This window comes from Micromys minutus (genome assembly GCF_963924665.1).
Source record: "Micromys minutus genome assembly, chromosome: 27".
Classification (NCBI taxonomy): domain Eukaryota; kingdom Metazoa; phylum Chordata; class Mammalia; order Rodentia; family Muridae; genus Micromys; species Micromys minutus.
In genome coordinates this window covers 21,127,950-21,149,555 of record NC_137962.1, presented here as the reverse complement: position 1 = coordinate 21,149,555, position 21,606 = coordinate 21,127,950, and the positions used below count along the sequence as shown (strand labels likewise).

The 21,606-nt window shown below is 51.7% G+C and overlaps 1 protein-coding gene across 1 annotated transcript; it reads left to right on the top strand.

Annotated features, from left to right (window-relative positions):
• Positions 1-4,551: 4,551 nt before the first annotated feature.
• AQP6 (aquaporin 6) lies at positions 4,552-6,947 on the top strand (the record flags this gene model as incomplete). Its single annotated transcript, XM_080939851.1, has 4 exons — positions 4,552-4,944; positions 5,618-5,776; positions 6,030-6,110; positions 6,750-6,947. The coding sequence occupies 4 exons, from the start codon at positions 4,552-4,554 to the stop codon at positions 6,945-6,947; spliced, it is 831 nt and encodes a 276-aa protein (XP_080795977.1).
• Positions 6,948-21,606: the final 14,659 nt, after the last annotated feature.

Below are 21,606 nucleotides of genomic sequence, written 5' to 3'. Positions count from 1 at the left end.
GTTGGGTGAGGATCCAACCAGGGCTGGTAGATTGCTGTGGTTTGGCTGTTTGGCCAGCAGGGGGCACTGTGCACCTGCATGTAATGGTTCATGGCCTGACAAAGAAAGACCCACGCCAGCACACACACTTACACACACACTAATCCTGCACGCCTCTGGGCTCCAAGCTGTGGCACTGGCTGTCAGCTGTGCTTAGGGAGGTTATATCTTCCCTGTCTGATCCCTTTCTCTAAGCAAACGTATGATCAATCCAGGTATGCAGAGCCACAGACCTGGCGCCCCCACCCCACCCCAGTTGGCCTCCACTCACTTTCAAAGAGCCAGGCGGACATGTGTTCCCCAAGCACACCTGTGTGAAGCCACACCCAGGCCCACATGGTCTGTCAGCTCTCTGAGACACTTCTCTGCCTCAAGATGGAGTGTAGGAAGAACTCAGATCCTCCGTTGGAAGGCTGCCCCTCCTCCGCAATCTATGCCTCCCTCTGGAAGCTGCCAGTTTCCATCAGAGCTGGATGGACCAGGCTCTGGGATACACAGAAGAGGACGGAAGCTAAATGTGGGCAGTGGTGGGCAGGAAGGAGCTGGTTAGATGGTTGGGCAGGAGAACGGATTTGGGGGAAGCTCTGATCTCAGCTCAGACCCCTCCCTGGTCAACAGTGAACTAGAGAGCATCCATCTCAAAGCCTGTCAGTGTTTGGTGGGGGTCAGGGAGGTAACATGAAGCTGTCTGAGCTCCTCCCTCCTTTGCTCTCTCTTGCTGGCCTCACCTCCCCAGGGCTGGGAAAGCTTCATCAGAAGGGGACATCCAGAAAGCAGCCAGGTGTGAGACTGGGACAAATGGCTTCTGAGTTCTAAGACTGGCACTAGAGTCAGGACTACCAGAACCTAGGAAGGTGCTGGTTGGGGCAGGAAAAACAGGAACTGGGCAATGCCTGCCTGTAGGGGGTAAAAGACCTTGTCTCAGGCTAAGCAGGATCCAAGGAGGCTCTGTCCTCTGTGATCTTAAAAGGAGCCATTGCTGCATTTAAAGCCCTGTACCTCCGAAACGGGGGGGGGGGGTCCTGCAGGTAGTCCTTGGCCATGACCTACCAGAGAGGTCAAGACCTCTCCCCTTGCAGCTAATTTTCACTGCTGTACCCCGGAGGTGAACCTGACTAGAGGCGCTTCCCAGGTGTCTGCAGCGGATTCTCCCAACACACGGGGACAGAAGAACAATACCCGATTTACAAGTGAGGTGCTGAGATCACAAAGCCAAGCAGTGGGTGAGGGGCACCTTACACATGCCCACAGTCAACGTGCTCCTGTCCGCTGCGGTCGCAACTCGTCCCAAGCCAGGCTAGGTCAGATATGGGGACTGTGGTAAGTGGCCTCCCAAGAGAGGGCTGGGAAGCAGGCCTTTGAGGTAAGCCGGGGGCACCCCTCAGATTTCCTCATCTGTTGCTCAAGCCTACCTTCTCTGTGTAGCTCCCTCTGATTCTGCTGGGGAGGGACACAGGGCTTCACAAGGGATCTGCACTTGAGAACTGTCCTGGGGGAGAGACAGGAGAAATGCTGCTCCCTTCTGTGTGGAGGAGGACGTAGACATTTAGACTTGAACCTGAGGTAATGGGGAGCCATTGAAGCTTTTGTGGGCAGTGGGGTGATGTGACCAGTGTGGCATTTTGGAAGGATCGCTGACACAAGAGAAAGGCCACAGCTGAGAAGGAAGGACGGGAGAAGGCTTGCTGGCCACCTGGCTTTCTGCGTAGGATGGGAGGTTGAGCTACAGTTGCGGGAACTCAGGGAGGGAGGAGTTTGGGCAGAGTGCAGAAGTCTGAAGGACAGGGGAGACAGACGGGGGAAGGCCCAGTGAGAGAGACATCTGCTGTGCCAAGCCTGAGACTCTCTGAGTTTGAGCCCCAGGACCCACAGGGTAGGAGGAGAGAATTGGCTCCTGAAGGTTGTCCTCTGAAACTACATGTGCAAATACTCACATACATGTAATGAAACAAAAATGTAAATAACCATAATTTTTTAAGAATGGGAGAGAGTGGCTGGGTGGTGGCAGCACAGCCATCAGTCCCAACACTTGGGAGGCAGAGTTCGAGGCCAGCCTGGTCTACAGACCGAGTAATAGGACAGCCTGGGCTACACAGAGAGATTCTGTATTAAAACAAAGCAAAACGGACTGGTGAGTTGGCTCAGTGGTTAGAGCACTGACTGCTCTTCCAGAGGTCCTGAGTTCAATTCCCAGCAACCACATGGTGGCTCACAACCATCTGTAATGGGATCTGCTGCCCTCTTCTGGTGTGTCTGAAGACAGCTACAGTCTTAAATAAATAAATGTAATAAATAAATCTTAAAACAAACAAACAAATAAAAATAAGCAAATAAACAAAAAGAGGAGAGAATGGTCTGGGGCCAGTAGGACAGTGGGAAGATTACTAAGCAGAGTTTCGACTCCTGATGAGGCCAGGGGGAGCTTGGTGTGCCTGGTCCTGGCAGGTTCAGCCTGGGGGTCAAGGGTGTATTGTCCAGCATCAAAGATCCTGGAACTGACTCTAAGCTGATGTCCCACCAATTCTGATTATCCAGCATCACATCAGGAACGGGGGAGGCATGACAGTCACAGAGGAGACCGAGACCTCCCATTACGCCTGTGCCCGAGCGGTGTTCAGTCCCACCAGCTGGGCCTGGCAACACAGAGCAGGCAGAGAGATGTGGATGGGAATGAGAATGGGCAGTGGAGGGGTTGGGGAGGGGCAGCGTGGCACTGGCAAGAGCATGCTGTGCCCAGTAAGAAACCAAGGGTTCCTCTGAGGAGAGGAAGGGAAATCCAGGACAGAATGGGAGGGGGCGGGGTACGGCAGAGCCTGAATTGGATATTTCCCTTGAAGATGTCAGAGGGTTTCAGTCCTGTGAGGGGGCAGGATGGTGGCTGTAGAAACAGCAGAGCAGAATGAGACCAACCACGCAGTCACCTGCTCTCATTACCAAGTCTCTGTGCAGGGCGCTATATATAGAACAAAACGTGATTCCCTCCCCCCCCCCCCCAGGGCTTATCACCTTGTTTGGGAGACATAGTAACACCGTGGCAAAGGTGTGCTGACTTGTATTTGGAAAGGCGTAGGCATAAAGATGTCTTCAGGACAGACCAGGTGGCATTGGAAGCTGTCCTCAAGGATGGGTTAGGAGGTCCAGGCAGAATATGGGACGGGGTCCCTGGAGATGGCAGGATGCTCATCCCAGGATGTCGGGGGATAAAGGAAGGAGGTGAGGGAGGCAGGAGGGGTGGGACACCACAGGACCTTGTCATTCTGGCTCAGACCTCCAAAGAGGGTGGGTGGCCAGCCTAGCAGAGACAGCAGCAGGACAGCAGGCAGCTAAGCGTCACATTTCTCAAAGCATCATTCAGACCGCAGTGTGGAGAACTGACTAAGGCAAGGTGAGGGCGGACGGGCTAACGGCTGCAAGGTTTATCAGGAGCAAGGTGCAGCCCGGACCACACGGGATTCAAAACCAGCAGGGTTAGATGCCTTTGTCAGGAAGGTGGGGTCAAGGACACTTCTTGGGTGCTACCAACAGAGTGGGAGGCAGGGAGGGTTGCATTTTGGGACAGACCCTGTTTGAGAAGCCTGCAGTTAACCAGGTGCAGCCAGAGTAGGGCAGGATGCAGGAATTGAGGACAGCCCCACAGAGGGAATGCGTCTGGGTGACACTTCAAGATGGACATAGCTACATAAGTAGATAAATCCATCCGATCTAATAAATCACGGGGGCTTGGGGCTCTGAGGGCAAGGCCGTGAAGGGAGGCAGAGAGGCAGGAAGTGAGGGAAAGAGCACAGGGAGTCTCCACCGGTGGACGGGAGAACTATTCGGGGCCACTTACGGCAGCTCTCATGGCTTGGGCGTCCTTGTGATGAACCCTAGCTCCGTGCTCCTTTCTACACAGCCAGGACCACATCCCCAATCAAGTTGACTGCTCCTGCCTGCAAACTGGAAGCGATGTTTTAGGGGGAGACTGTGGGAAAAAACTTAATTTCACACCTAGGCTTATGGGGATACAGAATACACCCCACCTTTTTAGAGGGAGAGACTAGGCAATTAGGACACAGGCGCCCCTGAAGCAGGCCTTAGACTTGGGGTTCCCAGTGATCTTGCTGTCTCTAAGCTGACATTAGGGATCTGACTTCTACTCCCCCAAGTCCCCAGCTCCCAGACTAGACTTCGGTTGGCACCCAGTCCTGGGAGGTTCCAACTCAGTGCCCAGTCTTCCCACCTACTGGTCTGGCTCCCTCCTGTCAGGTGAGCCCGAGCTGGAGCAGACACGTGAGCATTCTCTACCTACCCCCCACCCCCCCACCCCCCTGCCAGACATGCGCAACCCATGTCAGCAGGCTCCCCATCAGCCTGAGCAGCTGGCTCCGAAGGCCAGCAGTGTGCTGGGGGCACCTTCGCTGGGCTGGTGAGGCTGCCACAGCTGGGGAGGCCAGTAGAGTTGGGGAGGGGTCAAGAGACCTGCAGGCACAGAGAGAATTGGGGAGAAGGGGCAGCCGACCTGAAGAAGGTGACATGGAGCCAGGTCTGCGAAGCAGGGCTTACCTGCTGGTTGGCGGGCTTTGGACCGCCATCAGTAAGGCGCTTTTTGCTGAGTTCCTGGCCACGGGGCTGTACGTTTTCTTTGGTGTGGGCTCCGTCCTGCCCTGGCCTGTGGCACTTCCCTCGGTCCTGCAGATTGCCATCACCTTCAACCTGGCCACAGCCACAGCTGTGCAGATCTCCTGGAAGACCAGCGGCGCCCACGCCAACCCCGCTGTGACCCTGGCCTACCTCGTGGGATCCCATATCTCTCTGCCTCGGGCTGTGGCCTATATAGCTGCCCAGCTGGCTGGAGCCACAGTCGGGGCTGCTCTTCTTTATGGGGTAACTCCAGGAGGTGTCCGAGAGACCCTTGGGGTCAACGTGGTAGGTGCAAAGAGACCCAGGCATGCGTCAGGGGATAGGGCACCCGAGGGTGTCAGATGGTGGAGGTGGGAGGCCAGGCAGAAGGAAATTATACTGTGCTGCACACTCGCGCGCGCACACGCACACACACACACACACACACACACACACACACACACACGTAGCCGCTCCGAGCAGGTCCCCGGGTTCCAGAGAGCCAGACTGAAGCATTCACCTAGGCTAGAGAGGAATGTTAACACAGTGATAAGCAGATGGGACAGAGAGAGACAATATGAAGGGGAGGGAATCAGGAGGACCAGGCAGCTAAGCAGAGCTGGGCTCCAGGGAAAGGCCCTACCTAACCGGCCTTGTACTGTGTCCTGGTGGCCTCCCCGTTTGCTGGGCCTGATCCACTCCCCTGACTGTCTTTGCTCCATCTGCTTCAAAAACCTACCCGCAGCCCTTCCATTCTGTCTTCAGACGTTCCCATTCCTTTACTTCGGTGGAACCCCGAAAACCACAGGCCTCACTAGATGGCCGAGTGGGAGACGGGCGGATGTGATGTGGGCTGTGCGCAGACCTCCTTAGGTTCTGATGGGATGTCAGCCCTCAGCTGGGGGGGGATAGGACAAGGGGGTCTCACTACCCTGTGCTCAGAGCCCAAGTCCACCCCGATGCAATCCTTTCTGCCCAGGTCCACAACAGCACTTCGACGGGCCAGGCGGTGGCCGTGGAGCTGGTTCTGACGCTGCAGCTAGTGCTCTGTGTCTTTGCTTCCATGGACGGTCGGCAGACCTTGGGGTCCCCAGCTGCCATGATTGGGACCTCTGTGGCACTGGGCCACCTCATTGGGGTAAGGGACAAAGGGAGACGCTGTGCGTGCGCACATACCGGAGCCCTCCCTAGACGACCACGACCCTAAGGCCCTAAAGGCTATAGGAGCCTAAAGGGCCAGGAGATGTCTCTCCCTGAGCCCCTCATGTCTTGTGGCTGAAGGAACATCCTCTAATATGGGACTAGTGGGGGTGGTCTGAGCTAGGCCGTGGGAATGTCCTCCTTCAGGCTGCCTCAAACCCCTCAGTCTTTGCTCTATGCTTCCTTACCAGATCTACTTCACTGGCTGTTCCATGAACCCAGCTCGCTCCTTTGGCCCTGCAGTCATTGTTGGGAAGTTTGCGGTCCATTGGGTGAGGTCCTCCACTGGTAACCTGGGGTGAGGGTGTGTCCTAGGCAGAAGGAATCGAGATAGCAGGTTTTGCCATTAGAAAATCCACATAGACTCAAATAAGCCAGCTCCTGTCCCCGGGCTATTTAAACCCCTCAGGAGTGAAGATTCCCCTACATCCAAGACGCCAAGGTGAGTGTCCTGGCTTGCACTGACATTCAGCTCCAACCTGCAGTATCCAGGGACTCACACAAAATGGGGCCAGGGCAGAAACTGCAGCCTCGGCCCAGGCTTTCTTGTTCTGGCTGTTTCCTTCTCAATCTCTCCAGCTGGACCAAATTTCAAACTTGAATAAAGAAAAGACAAACAGAAATAGACCACACAGAAGCACAGACAGAAACAGCAGTAGTGAGAGCTAAAACAGGAGAGGGGAGAGGGAGATGCCGGAATGGGTACCGGAGACTGGAGCTCGGCTTGAGCTTTGGCTGCACCCTCCAAGGTCCCACTCCAGGGAAGGCAAGGTCCCCTCACCCTCATAGTCCTCAGGTTCCTGCCTTGTAGGGACTTAGTCTCTGGGGCTGGGGTTGGGAGGCCGTCAGCAGGCAGGTTCCAGAAACTACCTGTGTTCACCCCGTGCTCACACCTACGTCTCTCTCCTCAGATCTTCTGGGTAGGACCGCTCACAGGGGCTGTCCTGGCTTCGCTGATCTACAACTTCATCTTGTTCCCTGACACCAAGACCATAGCCCAGCGACTGGCCATCCTTGTGGGCACCACAAAGGTGGAGAAAGTGGTAGACCTGGAGCCCCAGAAGAAAGACTCACAGACGAACTCAGAGGACACAGAAGTGAGCGTGTGACACGCTCTGGCCCCTTGGGCTTCCAGGGTAGCCCGCAGGTGGGCAGCATGCCTTGTGTGTCCTGGTTTTTGGTGTCTCTGGTGTTTGGGGGGGGGGTCAGGAGATTTAGCCATGTGTCCTAACAGTAGGTACCAGTCTTTATTTCTAACCAGTTGTTTCCTTTCCACTTCTCTCTTGAGATGCATTGTGCAGGCTGACCTTATAGTCACAATGCCCCCACCCCTGCCACCCCCACATACTTTGCCCTGAGAAATAGCTGGGACTCAGCTACACCACCATGATCAGCTTCTACATGGATAAACAGAGGATCTGGAGGGTAAATCCATCCCGTTAAATTTCCAAGGCCTTCCTTGCCTTCCCCCCTTTTCCTCTTTCTTCCCGTGTATAAATTTTTACACGTGATGCGTTTTGTCTGGCCATTTTCATTCATGCTTTGTGGATCCCCTACCTGGCTCCCTTCCCAATCCCTTCTGGGCACTTCCTGCTGATCCTCACCTGAGGTCCTCCACATCTGCTTTAATGTTGCTTTCATATTACATGTATTCTATTACCCTCTTTCCCGAGTCCTGCCCAGTTCCCCCTCCCTAGTCCCCTAGTTTCCCCCAGTGCCCCCTCGTTAGTCCCCCAGGCTATCGCAGTTTCCCTCCAGTCCTCTCTCCCTAGTCTCCCCAAACCCCCCAGTTCCCCCTACATACCTTCTCGTTCTCATCATCACCGTTCTAGTTTCATGACCCTTTTGTTTCTCAACGACAAGAGCAAAAGGAGGCGGAAGTCACACAGCAGGACCCCAGTGGACATCCTGGGGCTCTGGATCCCAGTCTCGAAGAAAGGGGAATTGAGGTCCAAATATTCATTCTGCTTGGACTCTGATGAGGGAGCTTCTGAACCCCCAATCTTTCCCACTGAGAAGAGGGGTACACCAGTCTTTGGGATAGCCAGAGCTTCTCTGTTCTAGGTGTGGTTCAGGGTTTCTGGAGGACAAAGGTCGCTCTTCCAAAAGGCCTCTGTTCCTACTTCCCAAATTCTCAGAAAGGTCTCAACCTGGCACAAGGTGACATAAAAGAACCTTCTCACAGGAAGCCTCCATCCTTCCCACCTCCCTCCCCCTGCCGTGTTGCTCACACTCCTGGACCCGAAGTCTCTAAAGTCTGATTCTCAGCATTGTGGCCCCAAAGAAGCTGTTAAGTTCTGTTAAACAATGAAATCATAGAATGACCCAGACAGTGGACATTACAGCCTCTAAAAGGCCATGGGGGTTGAGTTGGTTTTGTTACATGTTGATGGCTGCCATACATACATCTACTCTGCCAATCAAAGGAGGTCGTGGGGTGGTGGGGTATCCTCTCCGGATTTCAGCTTTTCCACTGTAAAATGGGCACACTTCTCCCTTGGCGGTGCTGTGGCAACGATGAGTTAGAGAATGCCTTGGGGAGTTAACTGGTAGAGCACTCCAATAAATGATGATTATTGTCGCGGTTACTGTAATTATTGGGTTTGGATACAATTGCTGTTGGTAATGGGAGGGAAGTGGGAGGGGGAGTGTGATGCTTGAGAGTGAGGGGAATAGGGAAGGTGGAGGGGGATGCTTGAGAGGGAGAGGAAGGGAAGGGAGAGGGGAAGGGGGATGATTGAAAGGGAGGGGAAGGAGAGAGGGAAGAGGGAGTTGCTAGGGGAGGAGAGAAAGGAGAAAAGTAGATTGCTACCCTCCACTGGGTCAGTTTACTGGGAGCCCTGCCTCCTTCTCTCTGAGGTCCACTGACCTGGGAGCTTTGTGGGGGTGGGGCAGGGGAGGGACCCTGGGATGAGGAGATAAGCCAATTGAAGTCAGTTCTGATCACTATGGCACCCATCACCATGGTACCCTGAGATGCAGCAGCCAAATCCATTAAAAAACAATAACAAAAAAAGACAAGTGCTAAAGTCCTTTTCCGGCATCTTCCACTGGGCCAGGATGAGGGAGGGAGGGAGGAACTGCCAGAGTCTTTCAGGGGCAGTCGATGGAGGCAACCTGTGACTACTGCAGTAGCTGCTGGGGTGGCCCAGCATCTGCGTTCTACATTCTGTGATATCATTGGTGCCAAGGACTATCTTGGCATCTTCATCTCTCCAAGTTGAACCTTCTCCTCCATCTACACAATCTTGAAAAGCCCCAGGGCGTCTTGTGGCCTTTTATAAGCAGGGACGGCAGTGTGTGTGTGTGTGTGTGTCTGTCTGTCTGTCTGTCTGTCTGTGTGTTTCTGTGTGTGTGTCTTGTGTGTGTATGTGTCTGTATGTGTGTCTTATGTGTGTCTGTCTCTTTGTGTGTATATGTGTGTGTGTGTGTCTTGTGTGTATGTGTGAGTCTCTCTGTGTGTGTCTGTGTGTATATATGTGTGTGCGTCTGTATGTGTGTGTTCATCTGTGTACAAGTGAGTGAACAGAAGCTATGATTGACTAGCCAAAGGTCACTTGACTCCATTCCCCTAAGTTGTCCCTAGCTCCCCAATTAGAAATTTCTAAAATAGAGCTCCATGGGGTCTCAGACAAGCTGCAGCCACGGAAGGAAGAGTGTGGTAGCAGAGAGCTCCTGCAGTAGGCTTTTAAGCCTCTTGACAAATAATCTCCATGCCCCCAGAGCCGGGCACACACTGGGTGCTCAATAAAAGTTTGATGAATGAGTGACTGAAGCTGGGTGGCTGGGGAGGGAGAAGAGGCAGTAATTGATCAAGAAGAGGAAAATTCAGAACCTGCAGCTCCAAATGAGCCAAAATGACAGCAGCTGCTTCGATGCAGGGGTGGGAAGAGGGCGTTTCTCCGCCCACCACTCCAGAGCAGCTCTGGCAATCCTCAGATTTAGGTGTGAGAGACACAGGGGTCCCTGAGCTCACAGATGAGCACGAGAAACCAGGAGTGTTAAACACACAGGCTTGTTTCTTCAAAGGGACAGATGCAGCCAGGCAGTGGTACGGCACAGACTTTAATCCCAGCACTTGGGGAGGCAGAGGCAGGTGAATCTCTGCCTTAAAAGCCAGCCTGGTCTACAGAGGGAGTTCCAGGACAGCCAGGGCTACACATCGAGACCCTGAATCAATCAAACAAAAAACCAAAAACTTACAATGCATAACCTGTCATGCCCAGAGTGGAAGTGGTTAGTAACCTGGTGACCTGGTGTACAGTGGATTAGAACACACAGGACACCCCTAGATCCTTCTCACGACCTCGTTAGAATCCATCTTTATGACACATGTCACACGTACTTAAAAAGAATGCCGATGTAGTTGCATCCTAAGCTTTACCGTGCACACAGGATTGAATTATTATCACCAGGAAAATTTTCACCAAATTTTGCTGTGCTTAGATAGAGCTGCTACTCGTGGTTAGACTCCCGAAGTTTGACCCAACACCAGCTACTTCATCGTGCTTCACTAAACTGCCTTCTTGCCTCCTGCAGATGGTCACTCTGCTGGTCATCGTGGTCACAGAGACTCCCCAAAGGGACCCAAAAGAGCAAGAGGGTGGCTTGAGGGAGAGCTAGGGACCATTTTCACAGATAGTCCTTTAGCACCCTCTGTAAGGAAGGACCAAGTGTGAGAAATGAAGAAGAAGATCATCAGAGGTTGGCAGAAGAGAAAGTGAAGGTTAGCCTCTCCTTCCCTGTTACTAGGACAGCAGGCCATCTGTTTGGACAACCGAAGAGTCAGCCTTCGGTGCTCCGGATATCAGGGGCTCCATCTGGAGGAGGCCTCACCACCACAGTCCCTGGGGCTGGTTGGGGACAAAGGGTCTGGAGAGGACAGAGACCCAACCAGGCAGGTCCTTGGTGCGTGCCTCCTGTCTCTCATTTGTCAGGGGAAGTTTTTAATTAATGGTGTGTAATCTGATCTGGTCCTCCTTCCTGCTGAGTACTGCTTTCAATCAGTGGGACCATCTGCAGTGGCAATTCATAATTCTCTCGAGGGGGATGGGGACTCAGGATGGGTGCCTTGGTGATTAATACAATTAGCCTTTTATGTTGATGATTGTCTTAGCAGGAACAGATGATACAGAGCCCAGAGCCCAGGCAGTTGCTTCCGATTGGCTGGCAGGAAGCCCCTTGTTACCCCCACCCCCACCCCACACCCTGCCTCCACTGCAGTCTTTAACTTACAGCCCCAGGTATAAAGAGGGCAGGCCTCATCCCGGACCACACTGTGCAAGGTGGGAGAGGCCAGAGAAGGGCCAGACTCTGGGGCACATTTAGTCCCCAGGTCTAAGGGAAAATGGGTACCAAACCAGAGATTTACTTTCTAAGAAAGTCACTTTGCCCTAATGGATTCTTCTGCCAAGGCTAAAGCAAAAGATGGGGCTGGCGTGAGGCTCTGCCTGCTGAGGGCTAGCCTAGAGTGTGCAAAGCCCTCCATTTGACCTCCAGCACCACATGAACACACGTGGTGGCACGTGTCTGTGATCCTAGCACTCAGGAAATGGGGACAGGGGGGTTAGAAAGTTTGCCTGAGACAGGGTCTTACTCTGTAGCTTGAGCTGGCCCGAGTGTAAAGAGAAATGTCCTCCCGTTTCGGTCTCCCAAGGGACTCAAGGCTTTCTGGGTCATGGACTCATTACTCGTCTGGAAGACTCAGCAGTGGGGAGACAGCCAGGACAGCTTTGTGACACCTGTTGCTACCACATGTGACACAGAGTTGGATCCCAAGGCTCCTATCACCACCGTGGGAGATGCCATTTCATCCACGTGAGCATGGCAGCTTCCTGTGTGGTGCCCGGCAGAGCCAGGGATGTTACTAAAGAAGACAGCATCACCTCCTTTCCGTACCCTGGACTTAGCTGAGCTGTGGAGTGGCATGCATTTATGTGTGCCGAATATGCATGTGTGCATACATGCATGTGTGTGAATGTGTGCATGTGTATACATATGTATGCCATGTGTGCATATATGTGTGCATCTGTGCATGTGTGTGCACTTGTATGTGTGTGCGTGTTTTCCTGGAAGTGAGGTAGACTCCAAAGGGAAGGAGACATGTCACGCACAAGAAGAAAAAGAAATAACAGTGACCTTCTCGACCTTCTCAGAGCAGAGAAGCAGATCACTGGAGAGACGGTAACTAGGAAAGCTGGCGGGGAGCCTCAGGACTGAAGGGGGCTGGGAGCCATAGTAGCTAAGTGAAAAGGAGGGCTGAGGATTGGAACGTCATAGGAAAGAAAACAACAGGAATCAAATGTGGTGGTGTATACCTATGGTCCCTGTACTCAGAAGACTGAGGCAGGAGAGTATTCAAACACTCCACGCCAGCCTGAGCTCTTATAGTCATGTCTCTGTTTCGAGTGCACACACACACACACACACACACACACACACACACACACACACACACACTAAAAAGAGAGAGAGAGAGAGAGAGAGAGAGCGCCGTGGGGTGCCGCTGAGCTGAATGTTCTGGGACTGCTTGGTGGCTTGGAGGAACTGGAGATGGGAGGAGAACTGGTCACACAACAACCTCTGGGTCCACATCAACTAGGGTTTAAGTCAGCTGGGAGGCCTCAGAAGCCACTCAATCCTGGGCTGTTACCCTGTGTCTACAGGGCAGGGTGGGTGGGGTAACCTTCCTTCCTTCATACACAGTCCCTCCCCCAGCTAATTCCTACTCTGTAAAAATGGCCTTGGTCTTCTGGGTTCCTAACTTTGTGAGGTGTTGAGTTTGCAGAGGATTTGAAGAGTGATTCAGAGAGCTGCTTCCCAGACACCATGGCCAGTCTGAGGTTCCTATAGGAGTCTCTTCCGCCAGCCAAGGACAAGGCTGTTCCTGTTAGCGAACAACCGGCTCAGATGAGCCAGCTGTGCAGGTGTTCTCGATGATGAAACTCTGGCAGACCATGGCAGGAAGGACTGTCCCTTCTGATGGCTGGAGGAAGACCACACATAGATCAGGACAGTATAATACCAGCCATTGCACACACACACACACACACACACACACACACACACATCTAGTGGGGCGTAGTCAGCATGCATGGGATTCCAGCCACTCTGGAGGCTGAGGCAGGAGGATCCCTTAGTGGGGGTCTAATCTCTTCTATTGTCCTACTGTATGGCCTGACTATATTTTCAGGTGGATCACAAAGAGACCTTCCAGGTTTCAGGAACTTACCTTAGGCTTCAGCGGTGAGGTCCAGCCTCTTCCTGCCTCTTCACCCAGGACTGCTGCCCCTGGCTTCACTTCCTGTTGGTTGTTATGTTTACAGTAATTTCTGGGGACCTTTTTCACTTGGGAATGCAGTCTTTTGTTCACAATATGCAGATGTCTCTTCTTTGTCTCCTCCTTGCCCTAGTGGTGTTTTTTTTGTTTTTGTTTTTTTGTTTTTGTTTTTTGTTTTTGTCGTTGTTGTTGTTGTTGTTGTTTTTGGGCTGTTTTTATAAAATAAAATACATCAAACTGCACAGAGTTGCATGGTTAATGAATAAAGCAACAGTGATGAGAGACAGACAGACAGACAGACAGAAGCAGATGGAGAGAGACAGAAAAAGACAGAGACAGCACCAATCTCTGATCCTAGTTTGAGGAATGGCACAGAGCAATATCCTCACCATACCCCACCCCAAGGGACTTATTTTATTTATGTTTTTTATTGAATATTTTCTTTATTTACATTTCAAATGTTATCCCCTTTCCCAGTTTCCCCACAGGAATCACCCTATCCCATTGCCCCCCACCCACTATGAGAGTGTTCCCCCGTCCACCCACTCCCTCCCACCTTCCCCTACACTGGGGCATTGAGCCTTCACAGGGCTAAGGGTCTCTCCTCTCGGTGATGTCCAATGAGGCCCTCCTCTGCTACATATGTGGCTGGAGCCATGGGTCCCTCCATGTGTATTCTTTGGTTGGTGGTTTAGTCTCTGGGAGCTGTGGGGGGTCTGGTTGATTGATATTGTTCTTCCTGTGGGAGTTGCAAACCCCTTCAGCTCCTTCAGTCCTTTCTCTAACTCCTCCACTGGGGACCCAGTGCTCAGTCCAATGGTTGGTTGAGAGCATCTGCCTCTGTATTTGTCATGATCTGGCAGAGCCTCTCAGGAGACAGCTATATCAGCCTCCTGTCAGCATGCACTTCTTGGCATCTGCAATATTGTCTGGGTTTGGTGGATGTATATGGGATGGATCTCCATCTTTAACAAAGTCAAATGATGACAGTTGGTCAGGCTGTTTGCTAGTGACCTTGAACTCCTGCTGGGAGGCTCCACTGGGTGAGGAGAAAGGATCACCCACCACACTGCCCCCACCCGCTTTCCTCCACAGCTCAGAACAACGCTGGGAGTGCAGGGGAGGAGAGGCCGAGCTTCATAGATTTTTTTTTTTTAACCTACAGCTTAGGGCCAGCTGCAGCAGTGTCAGAGAGAGGCAGGGAGGAAGTTAAGAGCTAATCAAGACAAAGCATCTAGCTGCACTATGGCCGCTCTGGGCAGCCATGGCAGGGGGTCGGCATAAGCTAAGATCTGCAATCACTTCTCAGGGAGAGAGCTACCCAGGGCAGAGTCACATTCAGCAAAGCTGTGGAGGCCAGGCAGTCAGTGAGGGGGGTCACAGGAGTCTGATGGCATTAATTAATAGACTGCAGTTAGTGGGCAAGAAAAACAGAGAGATAAAATACCATATTTCAGAACTCTGATTAGGGCCGATGAAGAAGTAAAGACTCTTGGGGAGAAGGCTGGAGACACTGGTCCCAGTTTCTCCCCTTCTTGATTCATTGTGTCTCAGTTACATTTCTATTGCTGTGAAGAGACCACCAGCCGAGACGTAAGCAACTGACAAAAGGAAGCATTTAATCTGTGGGTTTACAGTCTCAGGAGTGTGGTGTCCATGACTCTCATGGTAGGAATCATGGCATCAGGCAGGTGCTATAGTGGAAGCTGTGAGTGACAAGAGGAGACGAGACAACCTGGAGGCAGAGGTAGAGAGCTTGACAGGATCTGAAGCCTAGAGGCCTAGAGCCCACCCCCTGTGACATGCCCCCTCCAGCAAGGCCACACCTCTGAATCTTCCCAAACAGTTCCACCAACTGGGGACCAAGCATTCAAACATTTAACCCGACGGGGGCCATTTTGTTTGGAACCACCACATACTGGGACTGTTTTAAGGTGTCTTTGATGGTGGCAAGGTGGTGGGTTACCAACTGACAGAACCGCTTACACTTCCCAGCAAAATATCGTGGAATGTAGGAGTATATGCCGTGATTGTATGAGCCAACCAGAAAAACAAAAACAAACAAACAAAAAACAACCCAAAAAACAAAGGGGACATTGTAAAACTCCATTGATTATAAGGTGCCCTGAGTCTCCTAGGTATTAGCCAGGCATTTTTAAGGCACATCTTATAATCAATTAAATGATTGTTTCTCCTTCAACTCTTGGGTCTTTAAATCAGGGCTTCAAGCAGGAAGGCTTCCTCTCAGAGGGATGGCAGCCACCTCCCTGGCCTGTTCCACTGTCTGTTGCAACACCAGCTTTTAGTTTATCCAGACTATGCCTCGAAACCCTTTTCACAAAGGCAAGACAAAACACAAGCCGTGCCAAACTGGGAGCTGTATTCTTTTTCATGGCAGAATATTTCCACTCTATTGTCTGTAAACTTTTCTTCAGTGAGCACAAAGCCGGGACACCCAAAGAGAATGGGGGCACACCGTAAACAGACCAGAAGAGGGAGAGGCACCCTCCACACCTGGAACTCCAAGCAGACAGCCACACCATTGCCATTGTGGTAGACAGAGCGTGACACTGGGGAGGGATAGCCTTGGGGACAGCAAAAGAAGGGAGACGCCTGAGCCATGCAGTAATGAGCTGATACACGGCAGTGAAGAGAACCAGGGAAGCACCACCATGTCCTCCCTGCCCTCATTCCACTGATGGCCCACGGTGACAGAACTGTAGACCCACTCAGGGTTGGGTTGGAGCAAGTTCAATGGAGGCCAACCAGCCACCCACCCTCCTAACTCCTGTCTTGCCCTGTAGGCAGCTGTGCAGAGTGAGGGAAGGGACATCTTGCTCTCTAGGTCCCAGGAGAAGCAGGAGGACAGAGGAGCAAGGCTTGAGGGAGGTTGAAAAGCAGTCCCCACCCCACCCTATTCTATATGGTGGTGGGCACTGGGGAGGGGGTTGCAGAGCTGGTCCCTCAGCACCTCAGCCAAAGCTATCCTGCTCTTCTACGGTTGCTCTTTCCTAAGGCAGCCAGTGTGTCCTTGTCTAAAATGTCAGCTCCTATGGTTTGGGTGCATGCCTGGAGCGTGGGCCTTCTTGCACACCTGACTGAGCATGTCAGCCTATGAACTGGAGCCACTCTGTCCCGGTCAAGTTTCCACTGAGTTAGTGCTGGAACACACCGGAGCTCTCTGGAGCCAGCATGCTACCTGAAGCACAGCAGGCAGTGTGCAGCCCGCAGGACCTGGGCCAGCTGAGTGTCTGCGTGGCCTCCCTGTCTTCTCTTTTCACCCTTTAGCACTGAGCTGGGGCCTCCTCCTGCCTCCTCCGCCCTTGGAAAATCTTTTCTAGTCTTTTCCTTCACATACCCGTGTGTGCCTTTGTCAGAGTCTGAGTTTCCCCAGGCACTGGGATGTAGAGCAGGTAAGGGGAATGCAGCTGCCCGTGGGCCGGAGAGCTCAGGCATCTAAGTCTCTTTCGCTCCACACTGCTTTGCCCTGGCACACCCGGGACCGCGATTTTGAGACAATAATAGCCTAGCACTCTTACACCATTATCCAGCCACTTCCCACCCCACCAGCTTATCTTTCCCAGAGCCTCTGTGTATCGTCATGAGAAGATGCAGAGATTAGTCATTTCTTCCAACCCAGCTAAGACGGCTCCCTTAAGCCGCCGACCGCGGGAGGTTCCCCGTGAAAGCAAAGCAGCTAGAAAGGGCTTAGTCCTTGAATACCAGCAGCTGTATCTCCAATGAGGCTGCTCTGCTGAGGGGCTGGGTGCTGTCCAGAAGCATCAGGCATTTAGCCCCAGTCAGAGCACATTAGCCCAGGAGGGGAGAGCAGCCAGCTCCCTGGGAGGAGAGGCGGTGCTTTGTTCTCACACCCACACCCCTAAGCTTCGCTTTCCAAAGAAGAATCCCAGTCCCTTTGTATCTCTCTGGCTACTGCATACCGGACAGAGCGTGTCATCTCCCAGGCAGAGAGTGTCCTCTGTGATAGGAACAACTCACCTAAGGACAAGGCCACTTGTTAGTTTTGACAACAGAGAGACTTTGGATCATTAACCACACTGATTCCTTGGGCCGCAGGTTCATTTCCCCGTCTCTAAGGCCTAATGAATTCTTCTGATCCCAGGCCTGAACACACGTGGACACAACTTTGCGGAGGGCGCTGGGCGCCAGGGCTGACGAGGGAGAAAGCTGAACAGCAAGTCCTGTCACAGCTCGGCCTGCTGAGGAGATCACTCGAAGACTTCTTACTCAAAGCCAGATGGTAAACATGAGTGGAGTGAGAGCTAAAACCACTCAGAGGGAGAGCCAAAGAGCTAATCCCTGACACGTTCCTCAGAGCTGGCTGATAGCTCGGCTCAGACTTGTCTGCCTCTGGCTTTGAGTTTCATGGCACAGAGGCCACGGCAACCTCCCATGGTCATACCTCCTCATTCTTCTCGTCCATATAGAAAACTTCCCAGGACCACAGCAGGAAGTCTGTCCCTGGCCCTCTGCCCCGGCCTGCAGCATGGCTCTGCTCCACTTTCTGCACCATCTAGAATGCTGAACTGTATTCACAGTTATCAGTGGATTCTTCACTTACAAACGGGGGTGTCCCTTTGACTCAGGAGTAAGGTCTATTCTCAAATTGAGATAAGAAGATTTATTTATTTTATGTATATATGAGTACGCTGTAACTGTCTTCAGATATTCAGACACACCAGAAGAGAGCATCGGATCTCATTACAGATGGTTGTGAGCCACCATGTGGTTGCTGGGAATTGAACTCAGGACCTCTGGAAGAGCAGCCAGTGCTCTAACCACTGAGCCATCTCTCCAGTCCTCAAATAAGTTCTTATAGTGAGAACATAAAACTCTGAAATGGAAATGATTGCTGACACCTTCTTACTACAGCTTTTTGTCTGTCTAACTTATGGGTGTTTGCTGGCCAGTGTCTGAGCACCACATGGAAGCCAGGTGTGTCACGCGCCCACGCTTCCCGCCGCTAGGAACAGGCGTGCAAACAAACAAACAGCTTTTGCGGATAACCTTTATTGTCCAGCACTTTGAGCAGGGGGCTTCTTGAGCAGGAAACTTCTGAGCCGGGAACTCCCTACCGAGTTCTACTGTCTAGGCGACCTCTCACACTCAGTCCCCCATGAGCGATTTCTCTGTCCAGTCTCTGTCCACGCGGGACCTCCCGCAATCTCTTTTACCGAGTCTCTCTCCACGTGGTACCTCTCGGCCTTCCCTCCACGTGGGGTCTCCCGCAATCTCCCCACTGTCTTCCTCTTCTCCTCACGTGGGGGCAAAAATGCACTGCTATACATGCCTAGGAGACTCGTGTTGCTACCTGATTGGTACATCCTCCTGTAGCTCAATCACGTGCCCCAAGAGTGGGCTGTGACTTATGTGGTGCATGCGCATTAAGTCTCTTGGCTGGGCAACAGCTCTGTTTGCTGAGTTCTTGGCGGGAAGCCGGCACCATGTTTGGGTGCAGCACAAACGGCTCCCTACACAGGTGGATCCCCTAGAACAGGAGCTGCAGAGTAAGCTGTTCTGTGGATGCTGGGAATTGAACTTGGGTCCTCTGGAAGCACAGCCAGTTCTGTTAGTCACCGAGTCATCTTTCTAGTCCCTTACTACAGTTTTGGTTTGAGGACTGAGCCCCTGGAGCCTCACATGCTAATCAATCATGCTTCCGAGTTATAGCCCCAACCCTGTTTCTTACTTTAGAAAGTAGAGCAGAACTATCTCAGGTAGGCCTTGAAATGGCCCAACTTCCTGAGATGCTAGAATCCTAAGCTTGTGCCTCATTTACTATCTGACCATTTGGGGTTACAAAGAACAGTGGGCCTAAGTAAGGGTAAGCGCAACTTAAACTGTTAGGTATCAAATACCATTAAAAATATCCTGCTATTAAGGAGTCTGCAATAAGCATCCACCATTGCTGACTCAGAGCTGGAATTCCCAAGTTCTAATCCCAGGTAAACTATAGTTTGTGGACATTTGGGCCAAATCATTTCACTGAATTTACCAATCCTTCCGCCCTCACAGGGTACAGTGAGCTCAAGTAAGAGCTTGAATGGGCTGAATCACTATGTAAGTGTCCTAGCGGTTAAGAGAACTGGCTGCTGGTGTGGCTGCTGGTGGAGAGGACAAGGGTTCCATTCCCAGCACCCAGCAAGTGACTGACAAGCACCTGCCATCAGGCTTGCTGGGGATCCGACATCCAGTTGGTCTTCATGCGTTAATGCATGCACATGCGGGCAGGTAAAACAAGACACAGTAAATACATCTAAGGAAGCACGTCTTAAGTCCTGCAGATTTTATGGAGGTGTCCTTAATTTCAGTGATGAGCAGGAATAATAACCAGCAAGGCTTTGCCAGAAGCCTTCATATTTATGTGTCTGAGCCAGCCACAAAGATGACGGCCAGTTGTGTGGGGTAAAAAGAAAACCAGGACTAAGGATTTGGCTCAGCCTCGCTCACACGCATGCACGCTCGCACGCATGCACACACGCACGCACGCACGCACGTGAAACCCTGGGTTTGATCCCACCCACTGTACACTGCTGTGGTGGCACCTAGCTGTGGTCTCAGCATTCTAGACGGGGAAGCACAACAGTTACAAGTTCAAGGTCATCCTCAGCTACTTTGTAAGTTTTGAGACTAGCACAGGCTACGTGAGGCCCTACCTTACAAACAGAAAATGAACCGAACCCAAACCAACCAAATCCCCACTTCCTCAAAGTGGCCTTCTTTCCCATCCTATATGACAGAGGACAAAACTCTTACCGACAAGGTTATTCCTGGTGACATTGGCTGTCTTCCACCTGACTTCATGAATAGCAACTATCAACAAATACGGTTCTGAGAATCACGGCCTAATGAATTACATAAGCTAGGGAGCTCCTGGCCTGGTGCCTTTCTTCGTTTACAAAATATACTAGCTACAGGAAGCATATTTTAAAAAATTACCAAGTTCTTAGGTTAAGTGGTCACTCTCCAAACCCTGTGTACACTAAAAGCACAATGCTGATAGGCCCAGCTCTACAGGCTTACACACTCTCTCCGCTCTAATGATGGCTAAGCCTGAGTCATAACCAAAGTTTACTGGTGGGCTGGAGAGATGGCTCAGTGGTTAAGAGCACTCTCCGCTCTTCCAGAGGTCCTGAGTTCAATTCCCAGCCACCACATGGTGGCTCACAACCACCTGTAACAGGATCTGATGCTCTCTTCTGTGCCTGAAAAAAGTGACAGTGTACTCATAAATAAATCTAAAGTATACTGGCTAAGATCATACTGTTAGCTGAACACTGAACCACATGGTTATACTCACTTCTCAAAGCTGGACTTCCACAACAGCTCTTTGTAGTTCATGCTATAAGCCTAAGAAATAATAGAGCACAACCCCAAATGTATATTGCATGTGTAGAATAATGTATGCAGATATGCATGCCCACACTGGGCACACCGTATGTGTGGAATGACGTAAGAGGCTATGTGCACACACACGAATACGACTGCTGCTCCCATTTGTGGCTTCACTCTGTGAAGTTTCCAGTTGACTCAACAGTACCAACTGGAAAATCCCACAAATAAACAAGTGCTGACCTGCAAGCCTCCGTGGTCAAATACCCAGCAATCAACACAAATTGTTGCTGCTGAACGAAACCAGCTAATGCTTGTCCAGGTAAGTAAATATTGCTCGGAGTTGTGCATAAATGGACATTTAAGGTTTAAAGATTCCCACTGTTTGCCTTGGAATGGTGGCTCGTGTCTACAATTCCAGAGCTTGGGATGCTAAGGCCACAGGACAGCTCTAGGGGCAGCCTGGACATACCACTGCCCCCAAAATAAAGAAAAATAACATTTCTTTTTTTTTTTTTAAACCAAAGATAAAGAACATCAAAAGTGAAGCAATTCTAGGCCAGCCTGGGCCAGAGAGAGGCATGGTCTAAAACAAGACACATGAAGAGGCAGCTTGAGAAAGTGCTACAAGCAAGAGATTCGGGTCCAGCCCCTTCAAAACAGTGGATCCCTTTAATTAAAAATGCCCTGACCGTTGAGCTGTTGTGTGTGAGGTGCTGCTGCAGCTGAAAGCGGGTACATTCCCTCTGCTAACCTCAAAATCATCCCCATAGCTAAAGTCTCTTGGCTTAGCTCAAAACCTGAGCAACTGGCTGCCAGCAAGTGACACACAAGGCCGTTTCCTTCTTCATTAAGGGGCCATCAATTCCTACATAGGGTAGTCTTGCCTTCACTAACGTTACACAGCTCATCCACTCCCTCCATCAGTGACTTCAAGTGCACCTCGGAGAGAAGCTAGAGAACAGCAGACGTGGAGCCAGGCCAACGCGAAGACAGAAGAGAGGTGGTATCTAGGCCAGAGTGAGAAAAAAGCCTAGCAGGCATGTGAGGGGGGGGGGGGGTCTGGGAGATGGGACCCATCTTCTGTCAATTTGCTGAGGCAGATGGGCCCTGCTGTGAGAGCTGCCCCCTCCTGG